We start from the raw sequence: 27736 nt of genomic DNA, 5'->3' as shown, positions 1-27736 counted from the left end.
ACAACAGGTGGAAGAAAGAGTACTCCCAGAAATAAAGACTCATCGTAAAACGTATTATAAATTCACTACAGTGTGGTACTCATGTAAAAATAGTCAAACAAATCTATGGAGCATTTTGAAGAAGCCTAGAAACAGTCCTGAACACACGAACACTTGGCCTGGGACGAACACGCCTCTGCCAAGCAGAATGAAAGCAAGTCTTTCTAATGAATGGTTCCAGGAAAATTAAATAGCATAATGGGGGTGGGGGAGGTAGGTACTTTATTTTACGTGATTCAAAAAAACTAAATGGTTTTTAGATCTAAATTCAAAAAACAGAATAACATAGTTTCTAGAGGTCAGTATTTCTGCAAGATCAGGGTGGTAAAAGACTTCTTAAAAAAAGATTTTAAAAATCATTAACTATAAAATAAAATAAATGGGGCCACATTAAAATCATTTTGCTCATCAAAGACACACTATAAGGATGAAAAGGCAATGGAAACATACAATAAAAATAAAAATAATAAAAATATAAAATGTATTGATTAAACTTGTGCTCTTTTGGAACATACACACACTCTGATTTCCTGCTTGCAGATGCAAACCAAGAACAACAACAACAGCAGCAAAAGAGACAAAGAAAAAGAATGAAAAGGCGAGCCAAAAGGTGGGAGACCACCTCTGCAACATACATAATTGGAAAATATATAATATATAGAACTATAAAATATATATATGAAGAGTTCCTACCAATAATAAAGGAAAAAGACATGTAACTCAATTTTTAAAATCGGGAACAAGACTAGAACAGGCCATTCCCAGAGGAGGATAGTCAAATAGCCCTTAAATATCTGAAAAGACACTCAAACTAATTACTAATCATAAAAATGCAAACTGATTCCCCTGGCTGGTATAGCTCAGCGGATTGAGTGCGGGCTGTGAACCAAAGTGTCACAGGTTCAATTCCCAGCCAGGGTACATGCCTGGGTTGCAGGCCATAACCCCTAGCAACTGCACAATGATGTTTCTCTCTCTCTCTATCTCCCTCCCTTCCCTCTCTAAAAATAAATAAATAAAATCTTTTAAAAAAAGAAAAAAAATGCAAATTGAAAGCACAAAGGTATACCATTTTGGGTATACTATTTTGGGTATACCCAAATTAGCCAACTTAAAAGTCTGACAATACCAACTGTTACCCAGTACAGTACATGGAGCAGGAGAAACTCTGGTACACTTCTAGTGAGAGAGTAACTTGAAACAATCACTTTGGTATTATGGACTGCCCGGAAAAAATCATGAAAGATGTTGAATAGTGAGGAAAGAAAGAGTACTGAGTATCTAGTCCAGTGCACCCTTGCACGTCATCCTGCCTTTCATTGTCTTTGAGCTTATTCTACAACAATTGAAACTGTAAAAAAACCTGATAATAATGTAAATGCTCCTTGTCCCCAGAAATGCAAATTAATTATGTCATTGGAATGGGATGGGTTATTATTGCCTGTGGGGAGATTCATTTTGCATCTGCTCATAAATTCATTTCAGCATCCCTTGCTGCCTATATATGTGTGTGCCTTTTATTTTTTGAAGCAGTTGTAATACTCTATTGGTTCCTTCATTAATGAATGAGTTCAATGAAATCTCTGACACTTGTTCATTTTATACTCATATGAGAATAATGAGTTCGCTTTAAACAAAATGATCCTTTAACATCACTAAGGCCAAAGATACATATCTTATGCCCTCAGTTCCACTCCCAGGCACACAACCAGTGCAAACTTATGTGCCCAAGAGACATGGGCAAGAATGTTCATATCAACATCACTATTTGGAATAGTGAAACCCAGAAACACCCTAAATGTCCATCAACGGTCAAGGAGATAAACTGTAGTATAGTCAGATAATACAAATACAGTACAGCAAGTAAAATAAATGAATGGCAGCTACACAACTCCACAGAGATTAAGCTCAGAAACACAATTTCGGTTTTAAAAAAATGAAAAGCAGAACCTCACTATGTGACTCCATCTGTATGATATTCCAAACAGATACAAAACTACACCATAGTGTTTAGCAATATACTTAGGTGTTCAGTAATACCTTCTTTGCTTCTCTCTATAAAGTCAACACAGTGTCCTTTCGGGGGCAGTGACAGAGGCAAGGACTGGGAAGAAGTAGAGTGCTTCTGGGACACCTGAGATGTTGTCCTCACCTCGGTGTTGGTAACAAGTATAAACATACTCGCTTTATGATAAGCCACTGGACCACTTAATTGTTTCATGAACTTTTCTTAATGTGCATTGTCTTTCAGAATTTAAAAAAAAATGTTTTCAAAAAAGACTTTGGGGGAGTGAAAGATCCAATAGTCTAGTAGAGACAAAAGCTACAGTATTCACTGTATTGTCTGACAAGCAAGTTTTCCACATTATTATTCCAAGTCATTAAAGAAATAGCCTTCAGAGACTATTTCCTAATCCCCCACAGCAGTAAAATAAATGCAATAAGCTGCTGAAAAGACAAGAAGCCTAACAGTCCAGCGCCAGGACCGTTTATTCTTAAGGGGCTTGCCAGGTTCACAAACTGAGTCTTTTCAGGCAAAAGTTAAAGTTTCATCTTTACCCCGTTTCCCTGAAAACAGAAAATTAACTGCCAGTCAAAAGAAATTAATGCCTGCATCTACCTCATTTCAAGAGAAAATTGTTTCTTTCCAGATCCCCTGTCACCTGATACACTTCTGCATGCATCAGAGGACAGTGACAGCCCCTTTGTCATCAGCATGGGTAAACGTTGCCTAGGTAACCAAGCCCTCCTATCAGGGCTCCAGCTCTGAGTTCACCAAGCAGAGTTGGCACCAGCTCTGCACGTGAGGGGGTGAAAAGTTAGAAAATTCAACTAATGCCCCTTCCTATTCGTGTTTTGATTCGTTTGTCAGTGTTAAAAGGGCTGACTGAGGGCCCTACAGCAAAGCTGGCACCACGTTTACAGACATCCAACTTGATTCCGTCCTGAGGGGAGACAAGGATTGGAGATGGGGGTGAGGGGCATCTGAGAGGAGCAGAAGGAAACTGTATAAACACCTCTCGTGCTCTTGGCCTCACTCTAACACTCAGCTCTGGAATACTAACTCCTTTCTTTTCAGGAATAAAAACAATAATAGTTATCATTGACTGAACAGAATTGTGCTAAGCACTTTTTAAAGGTAAAGAAATTTAATTTTTTTTAGTTTTTTTATCGTTATTCTATGACAGTTGTCCCAATTTTTACCCCTCTGCCCTCCTCCACCCATCCTACCCCCCCGCTCCCACAGTCAATTCCCACACTGTTGTCCATGTCTGTGGGTCATTCATACTTGTTCTTTGACTAGTCCCTTCCCCTCTTACCACCATTATCCCCCTCCCTCCGCCCCTCCGGTCACTGTCAGCCTGTGAGACTATTACGCTAAGTGAAATAAGCCAGTCAGTGGAAGACAAATGCCATTATGATCTCATCCGTAAGAGGAACCTATGAAAAAAATAAGCTAACGAACAAATAGAACCACAAACATGGAACCGTGGAGCAGAATGACAGTGCCAAGCTGCCTGGAGAAAACTGCCATCCTCCCCACCCTCCTAACCTCCCGTTCTGACAACGAATTGCCCAGTCTTCCCAAACGGTAACTCACTGACCACAGTCTGCCTAGACTTCTCCAACACTGAAATGATATATGAAGTTGCCACAAATGTTGAAAAAAAGTAAGATAATAAATAAAATTTCTTATACTAGAGACAATTTAAACAATAAGCATTATTTATACACAGTATAATATACGGTTGTACTCCACATTGATCCTGACAGCAAAGAGAGGAAGAGATATGATTATTCTGCCTCATTTAGAAACTGGGAAACAAAGGTTCAGAATGGTTTGCCACCTGCCCCCAGATCTTAGTGCTAAAAATGATGGGATGAGGACCCCAGCTGACCCCACAGTCCTCATTCATCTCATGTACTAACAGACACTCACTGGGTGTGCGCACTGTTTGACTCTTACTGGTATGAGTGTGACCAGAGACTATATGGATATTTACAACTTATGGAGAAGCCCTCAATTAAGTGTTAGCTATTATCATCATCTCCCCTAATCCCTCAGACCATAAATCTGCACTCTTAAGTTAGCACACGAAGTTCATCAGTATTTGGTCACCATCCACCTACCTCTCCCGTATCATCCCTCAGCACTTCAGCCAGAGCCGAGTACTTGCAGTTCACCCTGACCACAATCCCCTCAGCTCCATACTTCTGTTCTCACTGTTCCCTCCATCTAGGACTTTTTCTTGTCTGAGACACTATTTCTCGCTTCTCCACCTGGATAATTCCCCTAAGCTTTCTAGGCTCCTCTTAATAGTCAGCTGCTTTCCTGGGGCTCCTGGGGCCCCTGGGGCTCCTGGGGCCAATGTCTGCCTCTGTCAGAGGCTGGGTGCCCTGTGATGGCTACACTTATGTCCTTACTCCTTCCAACTCAGAGCTCTGGTGTCTTGCTGCCCTCTGCCTCTTCACAGAAAGTTCTCAGGAAATGCTGAGGCAGAACTCAGGTGGTCTCAGGTTTTAGCCCCAGATAGACTATGAGGGACGATTTTTTGCCAACATGATAGAAATCCTTTTCTACCTTTCTACATTTCCTTTTACGGCAATCCTCAAAAGGCTAAAAAGCAGCTTCTCATAAAACAGTCCATAAAACTGTGTGGGGTAATTGTCACCAGCCCACAGAGCATCACATGCAGATAAACAGGGCTGAGGGACTATCTTCCTTTCACACGCACTGGAGCTTTCTTTTTCTTTTCTTTCCCAGTAAAGTTAAATGGAACAAGTAGTGTTCCCACTTTATTCTCATTTATTTTGGGGCTATAATTTTCCACCATGGTAAGGATGTGCAATTCTTGCCTTACCTTCAAATCATCTCTACTGCTCTCCTACAAAACCTAATTGGGAAATTGTACATATCAGCCCAACAAGCAAAGATGAATCCAAGAAATTCAACAAAGATGAGTCAAACCACCTGTCTCTAAAGACAGGCCCAGAGAAAAAGAAGGTGGAGGAGCCTTGCTTTAAGAATATGGGATATGGGAAGCCAAAGGATGTAAATGAACGAGTGTAAGCTTAAGGCCAGGCATCTGGGTTAGAATCCTGACTGCCGCACACCGCTGAGTGACCTTGGGCTACTTGCTTAGGCAGGACTAGCTACGTCATCTGCAGAACCCCCAGACAAAACAAAAACTCGGGGCCCTTTGTTTAAAAGTATGAAGAGTTTTTCGACAGCAACTGAAGAACATTAAATCAAATGTGGGGCTCTTGTGAGCACGGGGGCCTGCGATCACACAGGTCACACAGGCCATGAAGCCATCCCTTCATCTGGCCTCCACGAGTCTGTTTCCTCCTCTGTAAAAACACACAGCAGCACCCAGCTTGCAGGGCTGTTGTGAGGATCAGATGAGAAAATCCCATAAGTGTTCTTATAAATGCTTATAAGAACACTTGGTACACAACAAAAAACATCAGCTTTTGCCATTATTATTTTTTAAAAGTCAAATTAAGAAACACAATAATTAAGGCATTAATATTTAACTACAGAGTAATTTTTTACTTTACCAAGGGATTAGCAACAAGGCTCTTCAAATAGCCAACTTCCTTACTTATCTTGGAGTTTACAAAAGACTGACATCTGTACTACTTAACAAAAAAATCTATTGGGCAAAACAAAGTATATCTTTAGTTAGAAAAATGACCCCCGGATAGAAAGATGGGCTTCAGTTAAAATGATCCCAGAGATGTTTTTACTTAAGGCCTATAAGAAAGAGACCTCTTCTCTGTTGCTGCCTATCATTCTGACCTGACCACAAGATAGTGTTATGTCTACGACCAGGCTGGGGATAAGAGCATCGTTTGTGGAGTCAGTCAGAACTGGGACTTAGACTCCCTGGTGCTAGTTACACCCTGTGACTTAACTTGGTTAAACCCTTAACTTGTAAGCATTTAACTTCTGTAAGCCGATCACTTCTTCATTAGCAATACAAACCAACAAGGGCTTACAAAATAACCTGTTGCTTCATGCCACCATATCTTCATACATGCTATTTTTCTGCCTGAAATTAATTCATTCAATCATTGATTTGTTTGTTGACTGCACTGCACTAGATGCTAGGTACACAGTGATGAACAAAATAATCATGATCCTTGCCTCTTCAGTCTTTTCACTGATGGGCAAACAAACAAATACACATGCATTCATATATTAGGAAAGTGCTATGCACACAATAAACAGGGAAGCATAATAGGGGATATCGGGAAGAGTTATATTTCACTGGCACAATCAGCAAAGGCCTGCCCGAGGCAATCAACTTTAATTTGGGACATGACAGGTAGGAAGAAACAGCTTCAAAAAGAACCTGGAGCAAAGTGTGGCAGGTCGGGAAACAAACAGCCCTGCGTCTCTACAGCAGTAATGAACTTGACATGGTTCAAGAACTGGATGGAGTAAAAATGAGCGGGGCACCAAGGTGTAGGACACGATCTCTCCAGAATAAGCAGGAACAAGACCACAAGCACTGTGAACCATAGAAGGGAGCTGAGGTTTTGTCCCAAGTGAATTGGAAAGCCACCAGCTGCCAAAAGGTTTAGACAGTGAACTGCTGTAACGTGCTTTACTTCGTAAAAGATCACTCTGGCTGCCCTCCGAGGTTACCCGGGGGCATGGGCAGTGATAGGGAGAGCAGGGAGAGTGGTCAAGAGGGATGACTGCCTGGCCTCCCCCACCTAGGCGAACGATGAGCTCATGCTCAAATACAAACACCATCTCCACAAGGAAATTAATTTCACCAGGTCTGAAGAACCAAGTGGGTCTTCTGCAGTGGGTTCTGATTCAAAATTCTTCAAAAGCAAAAAAAAAAAAAAAAAATTCAAGCAATCTTTTTTTATTTCCACAAGCTCCTTGAAGTGAGTTAATTTCATGTTAAAATGAATTTCCGAAGTCCTAAGTGATTTGCTGCCCTAGTAGGTAGACCACCAAAACAGGGGAAGAGAAAGGGGGCGTTGTGTCCATGTGCACACTTGGTGCACACACAGACGTCAGAGCCAAACTGCCTGTGTTAGAATCTCGTCACTGCTAAAAACAGTCTGGTAGCTTCAACCACTCTGTGCCTCAGTTTCCCTATCTTGAAACTAGGGATTAAATGAGTTCATTAGTATAAAGTGCTGAAAATAGTGCCTAGGCCTTATTGATTATAAAAATGTTAGCTACAAATAATAATATTTATAAAACTAAAATAGCCACACAAACTTTCTACTCACTAACCATAGGACTTTGGGCAAAGAACCTGAGTTTTCTCTAAGCCTCAGAGTTTCCTCTCTGGTGAAACAGATGTGATAGTAATAGTATTTTTCTAATATAATTGTTGAATATTAAAGGAAACCATGTGTACGTCTAAAAGACAGTACCTACCATAAAGTTAGTGCCCAGAAAATGGTTACTAATGTTATTTTATTATAAAAGTTATTATTATTTCAGGCAAGTCACAAATAGGTTTATCTATATATGATTATAGGAATATATTCTATTGCATGTCTATATTTTACTTCAGCAACACTTCTGCATTCAAATCCCGCCCCTTCCTGTAACAGTTGTACAATGTTTGGGAGGTTATTTAGAGAAGCCTTAATTTCCTCACCTATATGGGGAATTTATAATAGTATGTACCTTATGTGCTAGTAGGGGTTAAATGAAATACAAAAATATGAACACAATACCTTGAAACACTCAGTACATGTAAGCTATGGTTACAATTAATGTTGCTATTCATAGAACTCTAACTTCTCTTAAAGAGGAATTCAATATTCATTTAATTCCCTTCATTCTATCTCCCTCTCCTCTCACTATAATACTTGAATTCTAAGTGCTTGATAATAAACTCCCTCTTCAGAAGTCTCTGTTTGCTGAAGATGAGAGGAAAAGGTCAAACACAGATCCCTTTAACCCATACAAATCTAGAAGAATATATAGTGAATTTCAGTGGTTCGAATACAGAAATTTAGAGTGATATATGGTGTCCCTGTCACTCCTTGAATGAGGCTTCAATATCCAGGGTCAAAGTTGGGTGAAAAAAAAATTTTACCAACAAGGTAGAAGTCACATGCAGAAATCTTGGCTCAGCTCAAGCCATCAACCAGGTTTCTGGGGTTAAACAGCATGGTGGGATTAAACACACATTAAACCAGCCATGGAGCAAATAACGAAGTGACATACACCAGGGCAGGAGAGAGATTCTCCTGCACACAACTGAAAGTGTGAGAGGAACAATAAATAAGGCAGCAGGCACAAGATGGCAACGGTCCAGGTATCTGCTGTTTCTGGGGAATAAATTTCCCCCTAGAAATGGGGGACAAGGAAAGAAGGAGAACAAGGTCAAGAAGGTCAGCAGTGAAAGAGAAAACGCAGGTAGCAGTGAAGTCGGCTTCCAGGCCTTTGTGACAAGGGTGTGCAGGATGGCATTGGGCTGCCACACAAGCCAGGCCAATAATTTTATACCAGGCACAGAAATGAGTCACAGTTCTATGAACTTTAATGAAAGGGCTTATATCCTGGGACTCTGCAAGAGGGCCTTCTCTCCTTGGTGAGAGAGCTCTCTAAGGCCTCCCTTCCACGGGGCTGAGGTTATGGCTCTGCAGACAGACTGGCTAGTGATCCCCGTGACACCTGCATCCAGGAAGGGCCAGAGGCCAGACACGAATGGGACGAAATCAGAAAAATGGGCTGAACAATACATAAAGGCATAGAAACAGACAGCCAGGAGAAAGCAAAAGGGAAAACTTCAGAGATTTATTTTCTTCTTTATGCCAGAGGTTTCTAATTCTTTTTGCTACATATTAAAATCTCAAACAAACCTATGAATCATCAACATGAAAAAAAACTATCATCTTTCACCAATCTTTGCTCTCCCCATTCCTAATCCTTAAATAATGACTTTTTAAATATTTGACTGCCTACGCCAATAGTTAAGACGGTAAACTAGCATCATTGTGCTCACTTTCAGACCAAAGCCAGTGCGATGTGACTGCAGAGGCTGTTCCTGCCCCCCAGGTCTCCTTTTTAGCCAGCAAAGAAATGGGACAATAGAACAAGAAAGGGTTTGACATACAATCAGCCAGGGACCAAATTCCTGGTTTATAAACCATCATAAACTGATTTTGAAACCGATTTGAAAGAAATAAGATTCCAGAAATGCATGAGGGATGCCACTGATGAGGGGTTCATTTCAGCCCCAGCCCCTCTGTACTGGGCACAGAGCCACATGCATTTCAGCAATCATGGTGCCCTGAGCCCCGTGACAGCAGAAAGCTTGGGTTTAATGAAAAACAATGGAGGCAGAAACCAAATGATTACCATGTTCAAGGAGCCTGTGACAAATGCAAATTCTTGAGCCCCATCCCAGACCAAGCGAATCATAAACTCCAGAAGGGGCTTAGCAATCTCCAGTGTAAGAAGCCTTGAGAGTGTGGGGGCAGTCCTAGAACACAGTTCAAGCTTCACAGCACTGTGGCCAGCATATCTGTTAGAAGCAACAGACTTAGGGACCAGGCTTTGTAGTCTTCATCCCAGCCCCACTATGAGACTTTGGGGAATTATTTATCATCCCTAAGCTTCAGGCTCCTCTTCCACATAGAGTTCTTGGCTCCATGCTCAGTAAACATCCTTTATATTCAGGATGTGGGGCCCCAGGGCTAGTGCTGGCCACCCGTGGGGAATCCACAATGCCCCTCACCCTCTCTTACCTCTACTGAAAGAACGTGATGGTCCAGCACAGGGGTTGGCTCACTTCATTTGTAAAGAAACAGATATTTAGAAGGGATTAAGCAAAAAGAAAAGGAAAAAAGAAAACAAGAGGAAAACCTCATAAACAAGACTATGGTGATTAACAGAGGGAAAGAGGTGTGAGTGAGTTACAAAAGGGTCCAGGGGGATAAGTGGTGATGGAAGGAGACTTGACTCAGGGGCGGTGAACACACAATACAATACACTGATGACGTGTTGTAGAATTGTATACATGAATCCTATATAATTCTATTAAACAATATCACCCCAATAACTTCTATAAAAATATAACATATTTAAGGCTTTGTGGGCCACACAGTCCACATGTCCACTTCTGGACTCTGCCGCTGCAGCACGGAAGCAGACAGAGACAATGGAAGTAAGTATGCTGTGTTCCAAAGACCCTTATTTGTGGACACTCATGTTTGAATTTCACACATTTTCACATGTCATTAAATCCTATTCTTCTTTTGATTTTTTCAACCATTTAAAAATTCAAAACCAATTCTTAATCACAGGCTATTAATAAACAGGCAGCAGGGATATTTGGTCCAAGGGCTTTCGTCAGAGGACCGGGCAGGGCAGGAATACAATGCACAAGTATAGGCAAAACAGAGCTGCAGGTTTACAAACTCATTTGCTCTAAGCACCATTGGACATAGATCTATGAACATATTGCTGAATTTATATACACCCAAATAAGCAGTTTAAAAAAAAGCAAACTGTACAAAGGAACTCCCATTACCTTAGTCTCTTGACTTAAAAGAAGACATGTGGTTTATTCTGGATATATAAATTGCTGCCATATGTGATCGCCCTCCTGGAGCAAAGGAATGACTCAAATAAAAGTGTATCAGGTTTGTCTCTGACCTCAAAGCCTCCGGGGCTTCACACTACCACACTGAGACCAAAGCAGCGCTCCCTTGGGAAAATTCACAGCTGCTCAACATCTGGGGGGCCAACTGGGCTAAGGATATGAAAAAGCCTGGGACTCCACTTCCCAATGAAATTTCAAGGGCTCATCAAAGGCTCCATATGTCCCTGGATACAGCACTCATTAGTTGGTCATCCTCTGCTTTTCTTTGGCTGCCAAGAGTCTGACCAACAGAGGTGTCCTCCCCTTCCACCCCCTAACCAGTGGACAAGGCTTCCCCCCCCACCCACCCCCTTACATGCTCTCATTGCCCCAAGTTTATCAAACCCTTCTGATGAGGAGGATGAATACCTGGACGAACAAGCTTTCTGTGTCCAGTACAGCAGCTACTACTCACACGTGGCTGGTAAGCACTTGAAACTTGGCTGGTATGACTGAGGAGTCACATTTGTGTTTCATTTTATTTAACTTTACTTACATTTAAAAACCGATACTTGATTCAACTCATGGAAAACTTCTAAGCATCCACAGAACAACTTGGAAACATGACCTATTGTTCTGACTGTAAATTTTATAAACTCCAACGATAGATCATGTGTTTCTGGTGAAAATTTAGCATCCAAATTGAGATATGCTCTTGTGGCAAAATATACAATGGGTTTTAAAGACTTATGAAAAATATAAATATCCCATTAATCACTTTTATATGGAGATGTTGAAATGAAAATGTTTGGGATGTACTGGATTAAATAAAATATATTATTTAAATTCTGCCTGTTTCTTTTGTTTTTTTTTTTTAATTGTGGCTCTTAGAAAATTTAAAAATGCATAAGTGGCCCTCATTATAGTTCTACTAGAGAGCACTGCTACAGAGCATTAAATAAAGGTATTATTATCATTATTCATATTCATCACAAAGCTAGAATTAGACTCAGATTCAGTCTAGCCCTGACCTTTGCACCCTGCCGCGCTCTTGCTGCCCACGCCCTGCAGAACAGCACTTCTTTCGGGTTACCTTTTCCCCTGATTGATAAGGCAAGCCCTTCACAAACAGAGACCTCTGCTTCTCCTTCCTTAGAAATCAGCGCATTGTTGGGGCCAAGAACACGAAACAGTGACACCAGGAACAGGAGTCCTGCTCTCTGCAGGTGTGCACGCCACTTGTCCTGAGGGGGGAAATGGTTCTGGCACAGTCGCTTGCTCACTTCAGTCCAAATATCTAAGATGAGCTCCATGTGCACATTTTAATCCTGCATCATGACTCATTCCCAACACAGAACGTACACATTTTACTTCCAATTCCCTTAAGATCACGATCTTCTCAGAGGAAGATGCAAATAGTTTTTCATAACTGACCAAAGAAGTTTCTCCTTTGTGTCTTGTAATGCACAGCTAATAAATTCACCAGGAAACAAAACAGCCTTTGAAATTTGAGAGAAGTCCCTTCCAGAAAAGGATTTTACGTGCAAAAGTTTTCAAATCTGAGAAAATATTAAAGACAGGATTGAATATATATAGATGTATATTTCTACTTATATATTTATATTCATGATGCATATGCAGAGACACACATATTTTTTACACAAACACTAGAATGACTCAAGTACAAAGCTGTCTCTTTTCCTGCCCCCTGAGCAATCTCTTTAGGAGTTAGCTTTCCCCAACTGTCCCAAGTACCAGATGTTGTAAGCCCCCACCCCTCACATCTCAGGAATGAGAGTCAGGCCAGGAGATTCCAAGATTGGGGCAAAGGGGCTCTCTGAGAATGTTACTTACCTCGCACTGCTGTTGACTGAAGTCTCTGGATACCCTAGGCCAAGGTCTCTCTGACTTAGTGACTTCAAAGCCATTTAAAATCAGAACCGGAGCCTACTCTCAGTTCTTGAGGTGAGAAACAGAGACTCATGAAAGCACAGATAAACCCTTGACCTCATATGAGGCATTTCCTAGAACTACCTTCCTGCTAACAAACTTTGACAGAGCTGCAAAGGAGGAAAGGAATTAACCAGTTTGGGGGTTAGCTCCTCTCCCTTTTCCAGCTCTGGTAGAGGTGATAATGGGCAGTAAAATGCATACCTGGTGTACATCAGAATGGCCAGGAACAGCCAGGATCTGGATAATCCATAAACTGAATAACGAGCCTGCTAATAACCAGGAGCTAACTGCGCTTTCTGTAATGGGATCCAGGTAGCACTTGTAAATCTACCCTCTCCGATGAGAAAAATGCAGTCCTCCCCTTTTCCCTGAAGCCAGGAAACAGAAATCAACTCATCCCACTCCCAGCTTTCAGGCACGAGTATGTGTGAAATTCTCACAGACAGACAGACAGACAGACATTTTCCTCCTGGGGAGGAGCTTTCAGAACTTCCCTGTCATCCACTGGAAGGCAGTACAGGCTCCCTCAGCTCTCCCCAAATCTAAACCCTTCTTTCTCCCACCAGCCCCCAAGATACATTTCCCAGATTTAAGCTGCTGCCTAATTATTCATACTACTAATGATATTTTGCCATATGGGCACAGTGCATTCTGCTTTACAAAGTGCATTAATGAGCATTATCTCTTCTGACTCCAACACTGACCCAGGGAGGACCCACGTTGTGGAGCCTGAAGCATATATTGTGGGTCTCGTGAAGACACTGAATATAAAATGATAAATACAAAATGCCAGGGCCTGTGCCCAGAGCCTTGAAGGGGCCCTACACATAAGGGCAAATCCAAGTCTATACCACCCTCTCCTTCACTCTCCCAAAACACACGTGAGTTTTTCAGGAAAGAGGGGCTGGGGGAGGGAGTCATGTGACTACCCAGGGTCAAAGAGCTATTCAGTGTTAGAGGCAGAATGAAAACTGTATCTCCCCAGTCTCTGCGGCCCCTCTATTTCCTCTAGTTCCTCTGTCACAAAGGAAACTGAGAAAGGAACAAATAAATACAACACAGCTAAAAGTGATTCCCACCAGGCGGGTATCAGGAAGCTGTCTAGACTGAGTACTGCCAGGGTAGACGGTGAAATAAACTCAACGCCCCTACAATTATGGCACTGGAGGTAAAGGACACAGCACATAACCACACAGAGCTGTGGTAACCCCCGCTTCACCACTTGTGAACCACACGACCTGGGACTAGTTACTCTCCCTCTTGGAACCTCAGTATCTTCATTTGTAATAAAAGTTTACATGAGATGATGCATGTAAAGCACTTAGCACAGGACCCAGCCTGAACACTCCAGGTATTCAATAAATAACTACTATCATTGCTATGGTTATCAATTCACCCAAAGAGCATTGCTTTTACACAAGCAACCCATTCCCCAAGCTGTGCTAATGGAAGTTGCAAAAGCATCTGCTCTGTCATCATACAACTAAAAATTAGTCCCGGCAGCTACTGAGACTTCAGCATCTCTTGGCCAGCAGAAAGAAATGTCACAGGATACTTATTAGACAAAGTGCTTTGTCTGTTCTACTTGCTGGGGTTACTTTAGTGTTTCAGGTTTATAACTTGTGTACCTGTGAGGTCTCTGTGGCTTTTGAGTCTCAGTGAAGCCCATATTATTTTCAAATGCTTTGAGATCTCATAGTTTGAGAACCATAAACTGTGGGTTGTGGGTGTCGTTTTTTTGTTTTGTTTTATTTTCTGCTTTTGCTTTTTTGTTTCCTTTCACTTGGGAAACTAAAATGATCACAACTAAAAGGTAAGCCACTCCCATACTTCCCTTCTTCCTTCCTTTCAGTCCAGTTCTCTCTTCCTCCTCCCCCTGGATTTAAAATTGGCTCCAGATTTTATTTGAGAAGGAGTAACAGATCTACAAGAAACAAACTTCAGGGTCTAAGGAGCAAACCGATTGATAAACACTAATAGACTTACTATTTATTAAGAGTGAAAAATCCATGCTGTATTCATGAAGAATCCAGCTGTTCAAAAAGGAGGACAGGTTAGGCCCATGTCCATCATAGGCATCTCAAAAAAATTTTAATAACATCATGTATACATTCCACAAACACTTAGGGAACACTTTACCGAGAGCCAGGCTAGTTCTTATCGATACCAAGCTGCATAAGACAAGGCATTTTCTGCCTCAAGGTTCAATTGGGTAACCACCTACACCCCCACTCATATACTCCCACACCACTAGGTATACCTTTCAAAATATTTTGTGTATTTGAAACCACTAGTTTAATGATTTGCCTTCTCATTGAATGTGTTACTTACTTAGGACAAGAACAGTATTCATTTACTGACACTTCGTGAACACTAGCTGATCATTGACCTACTGGAGTCCCCTACCTGTTCTGAGTTATAATCACACAAAAGGGCTGGCATGTAACTAGCTAGGTGACAGTACAGGGTAATACCTGCTGCTGCAGAGATAACGAACAGGACCACAGGAGTACAGAGGAAGCCTTCTGAAGAAGGAGAAGGCTTGAATGCAGATGTGATACTGCAATAAGAGTTGAAAGATGAGTAGAATTTCTGTCAGTAAAGGAAAAGTAATAGGGAATTTCCCTGCAGAAAAAACTGCATATATAATAACAACTCATAGCTAAATATTATCAAGGACTTATTATATGACAGGTTCTGTTCTATTGAAATTAGCTCATTTATTTCTCATAACTTCTCTTAAGAAGTAGGCATTATTGTTACTTCCATTTCACAGATGTGGAAACTGAGGCTTAGAGATCTCACTACTGGAATAGTGTGTTCTGACATGAGAGACCAGGATCTCAATCCCTAGGCTACAAAGACACAGGGCCATGAAAGGAGATGCTACATGTACAAATTTGGGGAAAGTTTAGATAAGCATCTGGACTATGGGAATGTAGTAGGTGGGGAGGCCAGTTATTGGACAGGGCCAGATTCTGAAGGAACTTGAATGCCAAGCTAACTAGTTTGGTTTATCCCACAGTAGCTGGGGAGCAAAGACAACATTTAAGCCTACAAATGGTTTGGTCAATGCTGTACTTTAGTGCAATACTCTGAGAGTGATACGGAAGATGGGGAAGATTGCAAGGGAGGCAGGAAGGAAAGGAGACTATTTGAGAAACGAAATACTAGGCTCTGGACAAGGTGGAGGGAGTAAAGTTGGGAAGTAATGGGCAAAATTTGAGAGATTTTCCTGAGATAGAATTCATGTGATATGATGAAGGATCAGGTCTGAGTCAGGGAAGGAAGAATAAATGAGAAGATGCTAAGTTCATAACTTGATATAAACATTCATCTAGTTTTCCATCAGTCAAGATAAATGTTACACAGGGACAGGTGCCAGGTAGAGAAGATGACAGTAACTTAGTCACACAGCAGTTGTGTTATTGTCTAACTGCTTCATGTTCATAAGTCTTATCAACCCGGAAAACCGTAACCTTCTCCAAGGCAGAAGTGACTCACAAGTGTCCTTTATCCGTATGTCCACTCAGTGTCCACTTCAGTGTTGAATAGGGAAAAAACCCTAAATACAATTCACCAAATATTTGCAAAATACTGAAGGTTTCCAAGATACTACACTCAAAAAGTACCTGCTGATCAAGGTAGAAATCATAGAAGGAAATATGGATGGGTTTTAGTATATAAAATTTTAAATTATCTGTAAGTTACAAAAGAAAAGCAAATGGCTAATATAAATTTAAAAGTTTTACTTCACTAGCAATCAAATAAATACAAATTAAGTATTTCCATTGTCTATCACATTTCAAAGACTTTTAAAACACCCCATGGACAGACACTGGTCCTTGACCTGATTGCTCAATGGCAGTTACCCAGGAGAGCTGCCTAACCAGGCGCATGGCAAGAAATGAACCTACTAAGACTTTTTTAAAAGATTTTATTTATTTTTTAGAGAGAGGGGAAGAGAGGGAGAGAAACATCAATATGAGAGAGAAGCATCCATCGGTTGCCCCTTATACACACCAGGAGTCTACTAAGAGGTTCTTACTGCACTATAACTAGCCTGTCCTTACTAACATGCAGATATCATCACCTGACCCCTAGAATAATCCACTGAGGGACACACGATCATCACTACTTCAGAAACCCAAGTAGTGAAATCAAGAAACTTATCTGTGGTTCTACAATTAGTAAGTGGTGGAGCTATAACTAAAATCCACAGGTTTCTGACTTCAAAGTCCATGCAAAGTGGCATGAATATGAATTCCAACAATTAAATGATTGTTGAGGTAATCACCACTCTGTTATGAGAACCAGCTCTGTGCATGGGCAGAACAGGCCCTGGCCGTGCACAATACCTTCAGGGAATAATCCTCAGTGCCCCCCAAAGATCACCACTGACCTGCCACGGCATGGACTTCTCCTCTCGGCTGGTCAGAGGTCCCCACTATTAGGGTCACTATTGTGTGCAATAATGTGACTTTAATCAACCTCTCTGTACCTCCATCTTCTCATATGTAAAAATGGATAATAACATCTACCTCCAAAATCTATGGAGAAGAAGATTCAGTTTTGTTCACAAAATAAAAGTGACACTGCTTCAAAAGTTATCTTTCTAAAAGCCAAGCTCCATCACAGTAAATACTATTTGTTCTTCAAAACCCAGATCCAATATCTTAAGTGAGAAGCCTGTCCTGATAACCCACTGAGAGCATTCATGGTTCTCTCCCTCTGTGCTTCTATTATGCCTTCCGCTATGTTATTCTTCACTATGTAACATAAATATTCATTTACTTTTCCATTCCCCTTACTACACCATAAGCCACTTGAGAAGGGAGTCAATGGCTTACACATCTTGTGATGCCAACACCAAGTCAAACGTTGGCATATGGGGGAAATTTTTTGTTAAAAAAAGAAAAAGCCCATTATTTTACCCTCACAAAAGCCTGTCAGGCAGCTATGATAATTATCTGCATTCTACAACTTGACCAAATTGAGGTTTCCAGTTGCAGTGACAATGTAAAATCACACACAGGAGAACAAGCTATACTGAATTCCCATCTCCAAACTCTCCACTCCATCAAATATGGCCTTTCAAAGGCAATAGTGGGAAAAGACCCACCGAAGATGATGTAGACCAACAATTTCAACTGGTGTGCTGCAAGAATTTTTAAAGCATGCAATACCTGACTATTTAGTCAGGGCACTAAGCTCTTTTCCCTTAGATTGTCAAATAAAAAACTGACAACAGCCAACACAATAGCCATCTGGTGTGAATGAATCCAAATTATACCTCTTTTTTTTTTGTCAGATGGGCAAAACATATACCTTCAGTGTGATGCAGAATTTTAGTAATTAGTTACTGTGTGCCATGAGATGAAAAAGTCTGAAAACTGCTGATCTAGACCATCGCTGCGCAAAGGTACTTTGTTCCTCGGGGGTGGTAAGGGCTCTGAATGGTATTAGGACAACTTGGAAAGTCATCACCTAGGAAAACAGGGAATAGCATTAAAGCAGAAGGAATGCTGGCACATACGGGTCTGACTCCAGGCTCACTCTATCCTTAACCCTGCAAACTCTTAAACTCAGAAACTTCAGCTTCCTCATTTGTAAAACACAGTTTTAAACAATGATACTCACCATGTAGAGTTTGATGTAAAACTAAAAGAGTATATGACATCGGCTGAGTATAAAGATTAATTAAACTGTGGTTATTATGTCTGAGAAAATGGCACATATTAAATGCCTGTGCCACAAAGTATTTTTCATATGTTATCTTATTGCATCCCCACAGCAGCCCTGTGGAGTTGGTGCTATTACTTTGATCTTACATTGAGGTAAGTGAGACTCAAAGACATTTAAGAAACTTGTCCAAGGTCACACAGGTAGCAACTGGCAGAGCCTGCATTAAGATCAAGGTCTTTCTGGGTCCAAAGCCTTTGCTCTTTGCAGGTTACCTGTAGGCATCCCAGATTAGGTTCAGTGGAGGAAAGATTAGGAGGACTCAGATATGCCCCCAAATTCTGAGGTCATTGTGGGGTGCTAGAAAGGTTGGATCAGGTTCATGTGTAGCTTGGGATGTGTCCTAAAACTGTTTGGAATATGTACAAGATAAGGCAGGGGAGAACCCAAAAGGTAAGGAGACGGCCTGAATGATAAATGTCATGCTCCTCAACTTCCCTTTCAGCTAATAAAACAATAAATAGTAGAGATGATTCATATTTATAGTTCAGTCCTTGTGGTCTTCAAGGTAAAAACCCCGTATTGTAATACCGATGTGTTATTTCCTCTTGATCTCGCTACTATTTGTTGTGTACCAGAAAATGTTTCAAAACCAAACAGGAAGTTCAGAAAAGTCACAGGATATATGTGATCACCTTTACCCTAATAAATGGAAACAAACTCTACTAGGTTAGTCTCTTAGTTGTATCATTAATATCAAGGCACGTTGGAAGAGATAACTAGAACAGCAATAGATGGCTTCACCCTACAGAAAAACGAGGACTATTTCACAATAATGCAATAAAAACATAAATTGTTTTCTGCTGTTTTCCTCTGTTGCACACAGTTTCCCCAAGCTTGGAACAAATAGGCCTTTGCATTCTCCATTCAAGGCCCAAGAAACCTTCATGCTGTGAATGTTTTTGATTTATGCACTCAGGAGTCAGATTAGGCATGAGGAGAAAAGTAGTGCAAAAAACAAACAAACCCTCTTCCTGTGGGATGTAAAGTCCTCCTTTTCCTGGGGGATATAAAGTTCTCAAGTGAGGCACTCACACCAAATCCTCCCACCTGATGCCACAAGACTATGAACCCCAAAAAGATGCTCAGTCCAGGCTAAGAACCCAGACCTGGAGAAAGAAAACTCAACAAAGGGGTGGCTGAGCAGACCCTAACAGGGAGTAAAATCATTTTGGTTGTGCAGATTTATGAGCAAAAGAAAGGTCTGAAATTCTCTACTAATAAATACACCCACCTGTGAACTTTTCCAAAGTGCAGCTAATGGCACATGGAGCTAACAGATTTCATAGAAAACTCATTCCTAAGGTACTGACTACCTGTAAACTCAGAAGTTTCTGTCTTCAAATGATCAAATGCTCAGTAGAACACCCCTCTGCTTCCTCTAAACCCCATTTAAAGTGCTATACCCCTCACCACCAATAACCCATACACAGCCACTCCTCCTCTCTCCGTGGCCCCTGAAAGGCCTCAGGCGACAGAACCACAGGACACGCGGGAGCACCCCTCCCCTCCCTGCCATCCCCATTATTCGGCACACAGCCCTGCTTTCCCCTGGAGCCAACAGTCTGCAGCTCCCTCAATGCAGGCGCGAGCAGACAGGAATGGTGGGAAAAGAGGCTGTGCAAGCTGCATGCTTCAGAATCTCCCCCATATGCATTTGCCAAAGGAACAAAAAGAAGATCAGTGCCAGGAAAAGACAACTGAGATGAGGATGCAGTGGGACCACGGCTGACTCGGTGCCTCTCAGCAGCAGGAGGCTGGCCAACCACGCGTCGTAGCCACAAACCCGAGTGGTTACCTTTAGGATGCAGGCCATGACGCTCCGCCGACCCTCCTGCAAACGAGCAGTGGGTGCGCCTGAGTCAGGGGCAGTCCCGGGGACAGGCTGGACGCTGGTACCGCGACAGGAGCGCTTCAGCCCACATTCCCGCAGATCCAAATAAGGGGACCGCGGTGCGAGCTGCGCGGGCACAGGCCCCGCCTCCCGGGCCTCGGGCCCGCCCCTCGGTCCAGTCCACTGGCTGGCGGCCTGCGAGGCCTCGCCTCCGAGTCACGTGTCGTCCAGGGCGCCACGGGCTGCTTGTAGGTTCTTACTACTTTATTCTTTTCTCTTTTATTTCTGTGAATCTTATGATTTTCGACGTATACAAAATCAGCAGCAGCCTGGGGAAAGAGCGTGGTGTTTTCTTCTTGATTCCGCCTGCTCTAACAGGTCAAGAAAACTCCTTGCGCACGTTTTACACTTCTTAAAAAGTTAAATGGTTTGGAAACACCCCTCCACAGGCACTATCAAAGGATTCTTCAAAAGTAGCAAATGAATGCTTCCTGCGCTGATGAAGGATAAAGCCTTCTCTCTGCTTAAAAATGCTGTGGTAGGCTTATTAAAAATTAATTTGACATTAATAATAGCACAAATTAACTATTAATTTAACCAAAGATGCCATAAACCTTACACTGAGTATTTTATGTGCACACATGCACATATACACATATGTGTATATATAAAATGCATTTCTTTCATGCTTTAACATGTGTTTATGAAAATGTGTGTAAACAAATACACAGTAAATAGAATTATATATATATGAACATACATTTTCATGTATACATTGATTATAGGTGTATGTACAGTGTGTGTGTGCACATGCATAGACAGGACATTGCTCTTTCTTGCTATAAGTTTAGAATTTGAACGAACTTTGTTGCAACTTCAGTAACAAGTCTACATCTAAACAGGCTTAGAAATCCAGAGAAGCCAGTTTTCGCAAAATAACCTGAACTTATGTTAAAACAGAGAGGAATACAGCAGCTGTACTTAACAGGCAGGTGACTGGAAGAAGAAATGTTTTGGGTCCTCTCCACCCCTCCTCAGCAGGCCCTCTTTGAGTGGAAATCAACAAGGAAAGCCCTGTTCCCAGGTAAGAACATGCTAAAAGAATCAGAGTTAATTTCATAAGGAAAGTAACATCACACACAGCAGAAGAAGGGAGAGAACATTCTATATGTACACAGATTTTTACCACTTGGTCTGTCAGAGAAATCTTGAAACCAGGCCCAAAATATTTACTCACAAGGGGTTCCACTTGCTAAGAAACACTGTCTAGTTTACCTAGATGGAGTCAGGAAAAGCACTGTGAGCTGCTAGTTACAGTGACATCATGAAATTGGCTCACAGACACAAGGCAGAAACCAGGCCTCAAGGATTTGGTGTTTTACCGATGAGAACATTTGGAGTCATGAGAGAGGGGGAATCACAGGAGAAGGGGTCTGGAACTGAGGATGAACTGCCTGGTCCCAAGGGAAGCTCCTCTTTTCAGTCGCCCTGAGGGAACACACCCTGCTCTCCACTTCTTCCTCCAGCCTCCTCATCTGCCTTAGAGAGCTGCTTCCTAATTTTCAATAAGAACTCCTTGATCAGGACTGTATATTTCAAGCTTCTGCTTTAGCTCAGGGTCTTTTGTGGGCCAGGAAAACTCAATATTTCATTCATTTACTAGTTCAACAAAACTGTATTGAGCTACTAGTAGAAGAATAAATCTTTTTTGACCTAACTACCACCTACTTGGAGGATAACATCTTTATTGACATACTACGGGACCAGTCAGGAATGATGAGAGAATGATTTCTGTGGTCTCTAGCACTGATTCAGCTTCAGTCAAGTGGGACTGAGGAGGACATACATGATGACATAGCAGGGTAAGTTCTTCAACCAAGTGGAAGCAAAGGTCTAAGCAAAGAGGGACTGAACCAGATAGATGGGAAGGCAAGGGTGGGCAGAACATATCATTTCTCTTTCCAGAAAGCCTGCAGGTCTAGGAGACAACCCAGCAAACTCTGGTGAGCAGCCTTGCTTAGCACTTCCTTGCTGGGTGACCTTGATCAAGTTCTTAACCTCTGTTTAATCCTTAGCTTAGTATCTATCCCTATGAAAATTAAATGAGCTAATGCTTGTAAATCCACTCACTTCAATGCCTGGCATGGTAAACACTCTTTAGTGCTATTTATCTAAAGAAGAAAACCTTTGAGGAAATATTGCTTGTGGCAGAGGATGAATAGAACAATTGCCATTCACCTTGGCTGTCTCAAAAAGATGGACATGGATGTAGTGAGGACTTTACTAACTCCCTCAAGTCTTGGGGATGGCTGTATCAGTTAAACTCCCATTCATCCACATCCACATTTGTCAAAATGTTATTTTTTATTGGGATTGACAGGTTGTGCCTAAATATAGATAGAAATAGAGGTACATTTATAACAACCTAAAAAGAAACTCAAGAGATTCCAGAATAAATCTGGACCAGAAGTTTTACAAAGCACTATTAATAATCACTGTTTCAGATGGACAGCAGTTAGATAGGAAAAACCAGTTGGATGGAAATAAAAACAGGTTTTGAACCTATAAGAGGATGAAGGTACAGCCAGATATGTGGGAGTGTGGTGGGGTTGAGGTGGGGGTATGGCCAGGATTTTTTTGTTTTAAAACTGGCCAAACTATAGGAATAGCTTAGTCTGGCCCAAGATGTAGCATAATTTTCCAAGTCTCAAGTTAAGTGACTTAAAGCCAAAAACCTGTTTCCAAAAATAATAGTAACAAAATTAAGGCACCTTTCAATTTAATACAATATGCCATTTGATCCTTATAATATCTATATGGATGTTGGCATATCAGCTAGTAAGTAGGTAAACAGAGGTTTGAACCTGTGTAGTTTGATTTCTAGGTCTGCCATCTTAACTGCTGCATTCAGCTGTCCAGTGTGTTAGGAGCCCAATCTCTACCATTTGGCACCATTCTGATTTAGTTTTAGTCTGTTGTGTATGTTTGGTAGTCATAAAACCTAGGGTAAGTATGTATCCTCCCTAGGAAATATACTAGGATAAAAACCTAGGATAAGTATGTATATACATGAAGAATATACCCTGAGTGTACACAGGTATACTCACTGTATATCTATCAACCCCCAGCACCTCAGTACAACTTTAACCAAGATGCTGTACATCCCAGCCAGGTCTCCCATACAGCCAAACTCCCATACCACCTTCTGCCCATGAACTCCACTGAGGACTATCTCTGCTGTATCTCACCTATGACACATAGTAGCCTGCCAGCCCTTGTTTCCCTGGATGGAGAGACCCTTATGGGCTGGTCCTTTCACTACATGAGCCTCCCTAGGGCTCTTCTGGACCCCAAATGGTCCATCTTCCCTCTATTCACAGACCTTTCACCAATGACATCTCAGCATGCCTTAATGCTGATACCTCATGAGTTATGATAAGTTGTGGGCTAAAATGCCCTATTTAAATTCAGTTGTGCTTCTTTGTAAACAACCCCATTACCAAGTAATTCTCAGAGTTATAACATACAGTTTCCTGATAGAAATAAAATTAAAATGCAGACTCCCATAACTTTTCCAATTTTATCTTGTACACATATTAATTTAATATATTTATATTCAACACAGAGCCCTTTATTAAGGTTTTAATTGGATCCCAATTTTTCCCATCTAAAGTTTTTAAATGGATTCTAGATATCATAAAACTCTTCTAGTCATCTGCTGCATAAATTATGCTTCCCTGAAGAGGCTGTGACCAGAAGATCCATTATACAATGTTATAGGGAAGTCATTTTTTTTACATTCAGAGCCAGATTAGGGAACGATTTTTTTCCTAAAAACCATTGCACTATTACAATTTTTACCTAGGAACTATTTTTTAATACCCTAAAGCATGTGTCTATCTGTCCATGTCCATGTGCATGTCTGTACAAGTACGCCTGTGCACAGGTATGCATGCAGCTGTGCCCTTTTAGATGGATATTTATGAGAATATATTGACATATGGGGTTAAGCTTCATTTCCCTCCATTTGGATAGTAGATCATTCCAAAATGTCATACATTTGCATTCCCAAGACTTGAGCTTACTGCCTTTTCCAAAACTTTGCAGTTCTAATCCAGAATTCATCATTATCCCTGACTATACTGATACTTATCTGGGATGAACTCCAAGACAAGTTATGCATGATTTAAAATTGCATTTTAAAAATATTATATAATTTCTCATCTCTCTTAATATTCTTCCTTAACTTCATCTCTGCTCTACCCTTCCTATTGGAACTTCCCATATTTTCTCAAAAAAATATTTTTCAAATGAACTAGAAAAGAAAAATACTAGGATATCTGTTCTTAATTAAAGGAGAAAAACCTGAAGTTAATGTTCTTTACCTAATTTTCATTACCTAAAAGAATGTAGGTTTTAACTGGATTTGGTTTTCTTAAAGAATTCCTCCCTAAGATTTTTAGAAACATAATCGATTGAAAGTAAATATGGCTGGAAGCGCTGACATGTAGTTTGAATTTGGTTTGTATTGGATTTCTCCAAGGCTATTGAAGACTCCATTATTAATAGAGTCTGATATTTCTTAACCACGTTTCCTAGTTTGTTTTCTTCTTGTTGTAAGGTTTTCCCAATGTGTGTTACCCTACACTTGTCTTAGATTTCACTTCTGAGGCTTGATAACATGCTGCCTTAAAATATTAGAGTAGAAATTTGCCGTGCATCCATGGTGGATCTGACGGAAACATCCCACAGGAGGTGAGGGGCATCTAACAGCTGGCCTCCTCCTGAAGTTTGTTTTGCCTGGACTATTTTTTCTTTAATGACCTGCTCCTCACAAAGCCTCTGGAGAGAACTAGGACTTTTTGCTAATTCTTTGTCAATACAAACCCTCACTCTTTGTATCTATATCTGCACTGTTGAAGGAAAGTGAGGAACAACGTCATGCAGTCCAAAGAAGAAAGATCCAAGGAGGAGTCATCTAAATACACTCTAAAAGAAGCCCAAAAACACAGAGTATTGTCTTGTACCAAACCATGAAAATCTATGAGAACTGCTCACAGCAAACCTGTGTGAAGTAGGATTGATGGACAACCTGAGAGAGTTAAGAACCATGTCCCCTACAGAAGCATGTCCCATATTTTCAAGAGCAGACATATATATCCATGCATACATATGTATGGTAAAACAGTGGAATTTGGAATCTGAAACATTTTTCTGATTTGTTGACTTAACAAACCTTTGCAAGCCCGGGTGATATGTTCAGGAATCAGAGAGAGTTGCGAATTGGCTTCCTCCTGTATTCAAAACCTTCAATGGCTTTTTTTCTCCAGAGCTTGGTATACTTATAGGCCTTTCCACCATTATTGCCCATTATTGTCTTAAAGCAGGAGTTGGACAACGTTATCAGAAAAGTCTAGATAATAAATATTTTAGACTCAGCGAGCCACTCGATCCGTCACCACTACTCAGCTCAGCTGTGGTAGCACAGAAACAGCCATGGAGAGTGGCTGCATTCCAACAAAGCCTTAGTCATGAGCACTGACGTTCAAATTTCATAGAATGTTCAATATTATGAAATATTATTCTTATCAGATCATTTTTTCCACCACCTAAAAATGTACCACCCATTCTCAGTTCTGCAGGTGTACAAGAGCAGTCTGCAGTCCAGATCTGGCCCAACAGTAGTTTGCCCAAATGCCTTGATCTTTGCACTCTTCATTCAGCCAGATTTCACCATCCTTCAAGGTCAGATCAAATTCCATTTGGTCCTTGATGCTTTTTCAGACCACCCTAGTCCATTATAGTTTATCCTATTTGAATTCCAGCAATTACTGTCTGCAAAATTCTTTGGCAATCAATCACATCCTATCTGGCGACATTTCTTCTAGCATTAACTTGTCCTATTATCTAAATATTTATTTTTGCCTTTTATTCATGGCCTAGCTTCCCAAATAGATCACAAACTTCTGGCTTATTTTTTTTCTTTTCATCTTTACCTCTTTGTGCCCCAGGCAAGGAAATACAGTGATTCTGAAGAGATAACTAAGAATGGCAGGTGAGAAGGTGTTAGGAACCACAAATTTATACAATTGAAAATCAGATTGGCCCACCATTTTGGACACCACTCAAAGATTTTGAGAAGAAAATTTTGGATGTAGTGTTGTTAATCCCTCCACCACATATGGTATTCTAAGATCATCTTATATTTCTATAAGGCATGTAACAAATCACATTAGCCTTTTTTTATTTTTTAATCAACACAGTGATTAGTTGATTTAGATGGATTTTGCAGACTATGTTTAATGACAAGAGTGGCCTGTAATTATCCCTGTGGGTATTCTCAGTTGATTGAGAAATCAGTGATGCTTTTATTCTAAGTGGAAGCTGACTTATTTCCATCATGATTTTTTAAAAAATCACTATGTACAGTATATTTTAACCAGTCATGGTGCATTATGTTTATCTGATATTTATTCTCATTAAAAATGACTCACTGACTTATGCTATGATTTTTTCAATTCATTCCACTTTATTTTATCTTTATTTTCATTAAAATAAAATGAAAAGGATCTTATAAATAAATCCATTTTGTCTAAAAGATGAAGAGATCTGGGCTTTCAAAGGCATCAAATATTTAAATAACTGAGTTTACAATTTTTGCTGACATGTTTGTAATTAAGAAATAGTAAGAAGTTAAAAACTAAGTAATGGCATATTCCAAAAAAGATTAGTTTTCCCTTTCAAGTGGCGAATTCAGCAGTACTTAGGACAAGCACTGCATAATTTGAACACTAGAAAAACATCATTTCCTTCGCGTTTCATAAGCCTGCATTTTAAATGAGTTATAGTTTTCTTCATTTTTAAATTGCAATGAAAATTTATCATTTAAAAATAGGTGAAAAATGGTAAACCAACTATCTATGTCAATAAACAACCCTCCTGGTATTTTCAACAAAAGTATGTCTATTAGCACAGTGATTGAATGAAGCTCATTTTTTTTAAAAAAAAAATGCATTTGTCTAAACTTATAAAAATGTTAGCATCTACATCCTGCTCTTTTCTTTGACCCGTTTTTCTTTTTTCACCATTTTTGGTATTCCTATCATCCCATTTTGCCTCTTCCTTCTTTCATAGTATCCTTTATCCTTTTTCCTCTAGGAAAGTTTTTCAGTTTAAATTTAATAAAAAAGTTAAAGACCAAAGGAGATACTTTACCTTGAGAAAGTACCAGTTTGGCCCAAGTATTTGTCTGAATAAAATGCAAATACTCAAAGCAATTGACAAGATTTGTGAAGGGCCTAAAATTCTACCAAACATTCAAATTTCTATGGCTGTTGGCTAAAGCCCAAGACCCTCGGGCCAGAGATATAGGACAATTTATCATTTACCATCATAGGACTGCTTCTTATAGCAATTGCTGACAGGCAGAGTATCAACATTTGTGCCCATTCCCTAAGCCCCATTCCCACAACATAACTGGAAAAACAAACAAACAAGCAAAAAAAAAAAAAAAAAACACTACACACCTGCATTTAGTAGAAGAACCCTGAGTGAGCTTAGGGAACTCAGGTCTTTTATAATGAGTAGTAAGCAT

The 27736-nt window shown here is 40.6% G+C and overlaps 1 protein-coding gene across 1 annotated transcript in view; it reads right to left on the bottom strand.

The window, feature by feature from the left end:
* The window catches only part of ST6GALNAC3 (ST6 N-acetylgalactosaminide alpha-2,6-sialyltransferase 3), a 494049-nt gene extending 473756 nt beyond the window's left edge, over positions 1-20293 (bottom strand). Inside the window, exon 1 of the mRNA XM_028513558.2 lies at positions 20107-20293. Within this exon, the coding sequence (XP_028369359.1) occupies positions 20107-20124 (18 nt within the window). The 5' untranslated portion in view covers positions 20125-20293. The remainder of the gene's footprint in view (positions 1-20106) is intronic.
* Positions 20294-27736: the final 7443 nt, after the last annotated feature.

Source organism: Phyllostomus discolor, chromosome 5 (genome assembly GCF_004126475.2).
Source record: "Phyllostomus discolor isolate MPI-MPIP mPhyDis1 chromosome 5, mPhyDis1.pri.v3, whole genome shotgun sequence".
In the NCBI taxonomy this organism is placed as follows: domain Eukaryota; kingdom Metazoa; phylum Chordata; class Mammalia; order Chiroptera; family Phyllostomidae; genus Phyllostomus; species Phyllostomus discolor.
The sequence above is the reverse complement of the archived record's forward strand: the minus strand, read 5'-3'. Positions and strand labels throughout refer to the sequence as shown.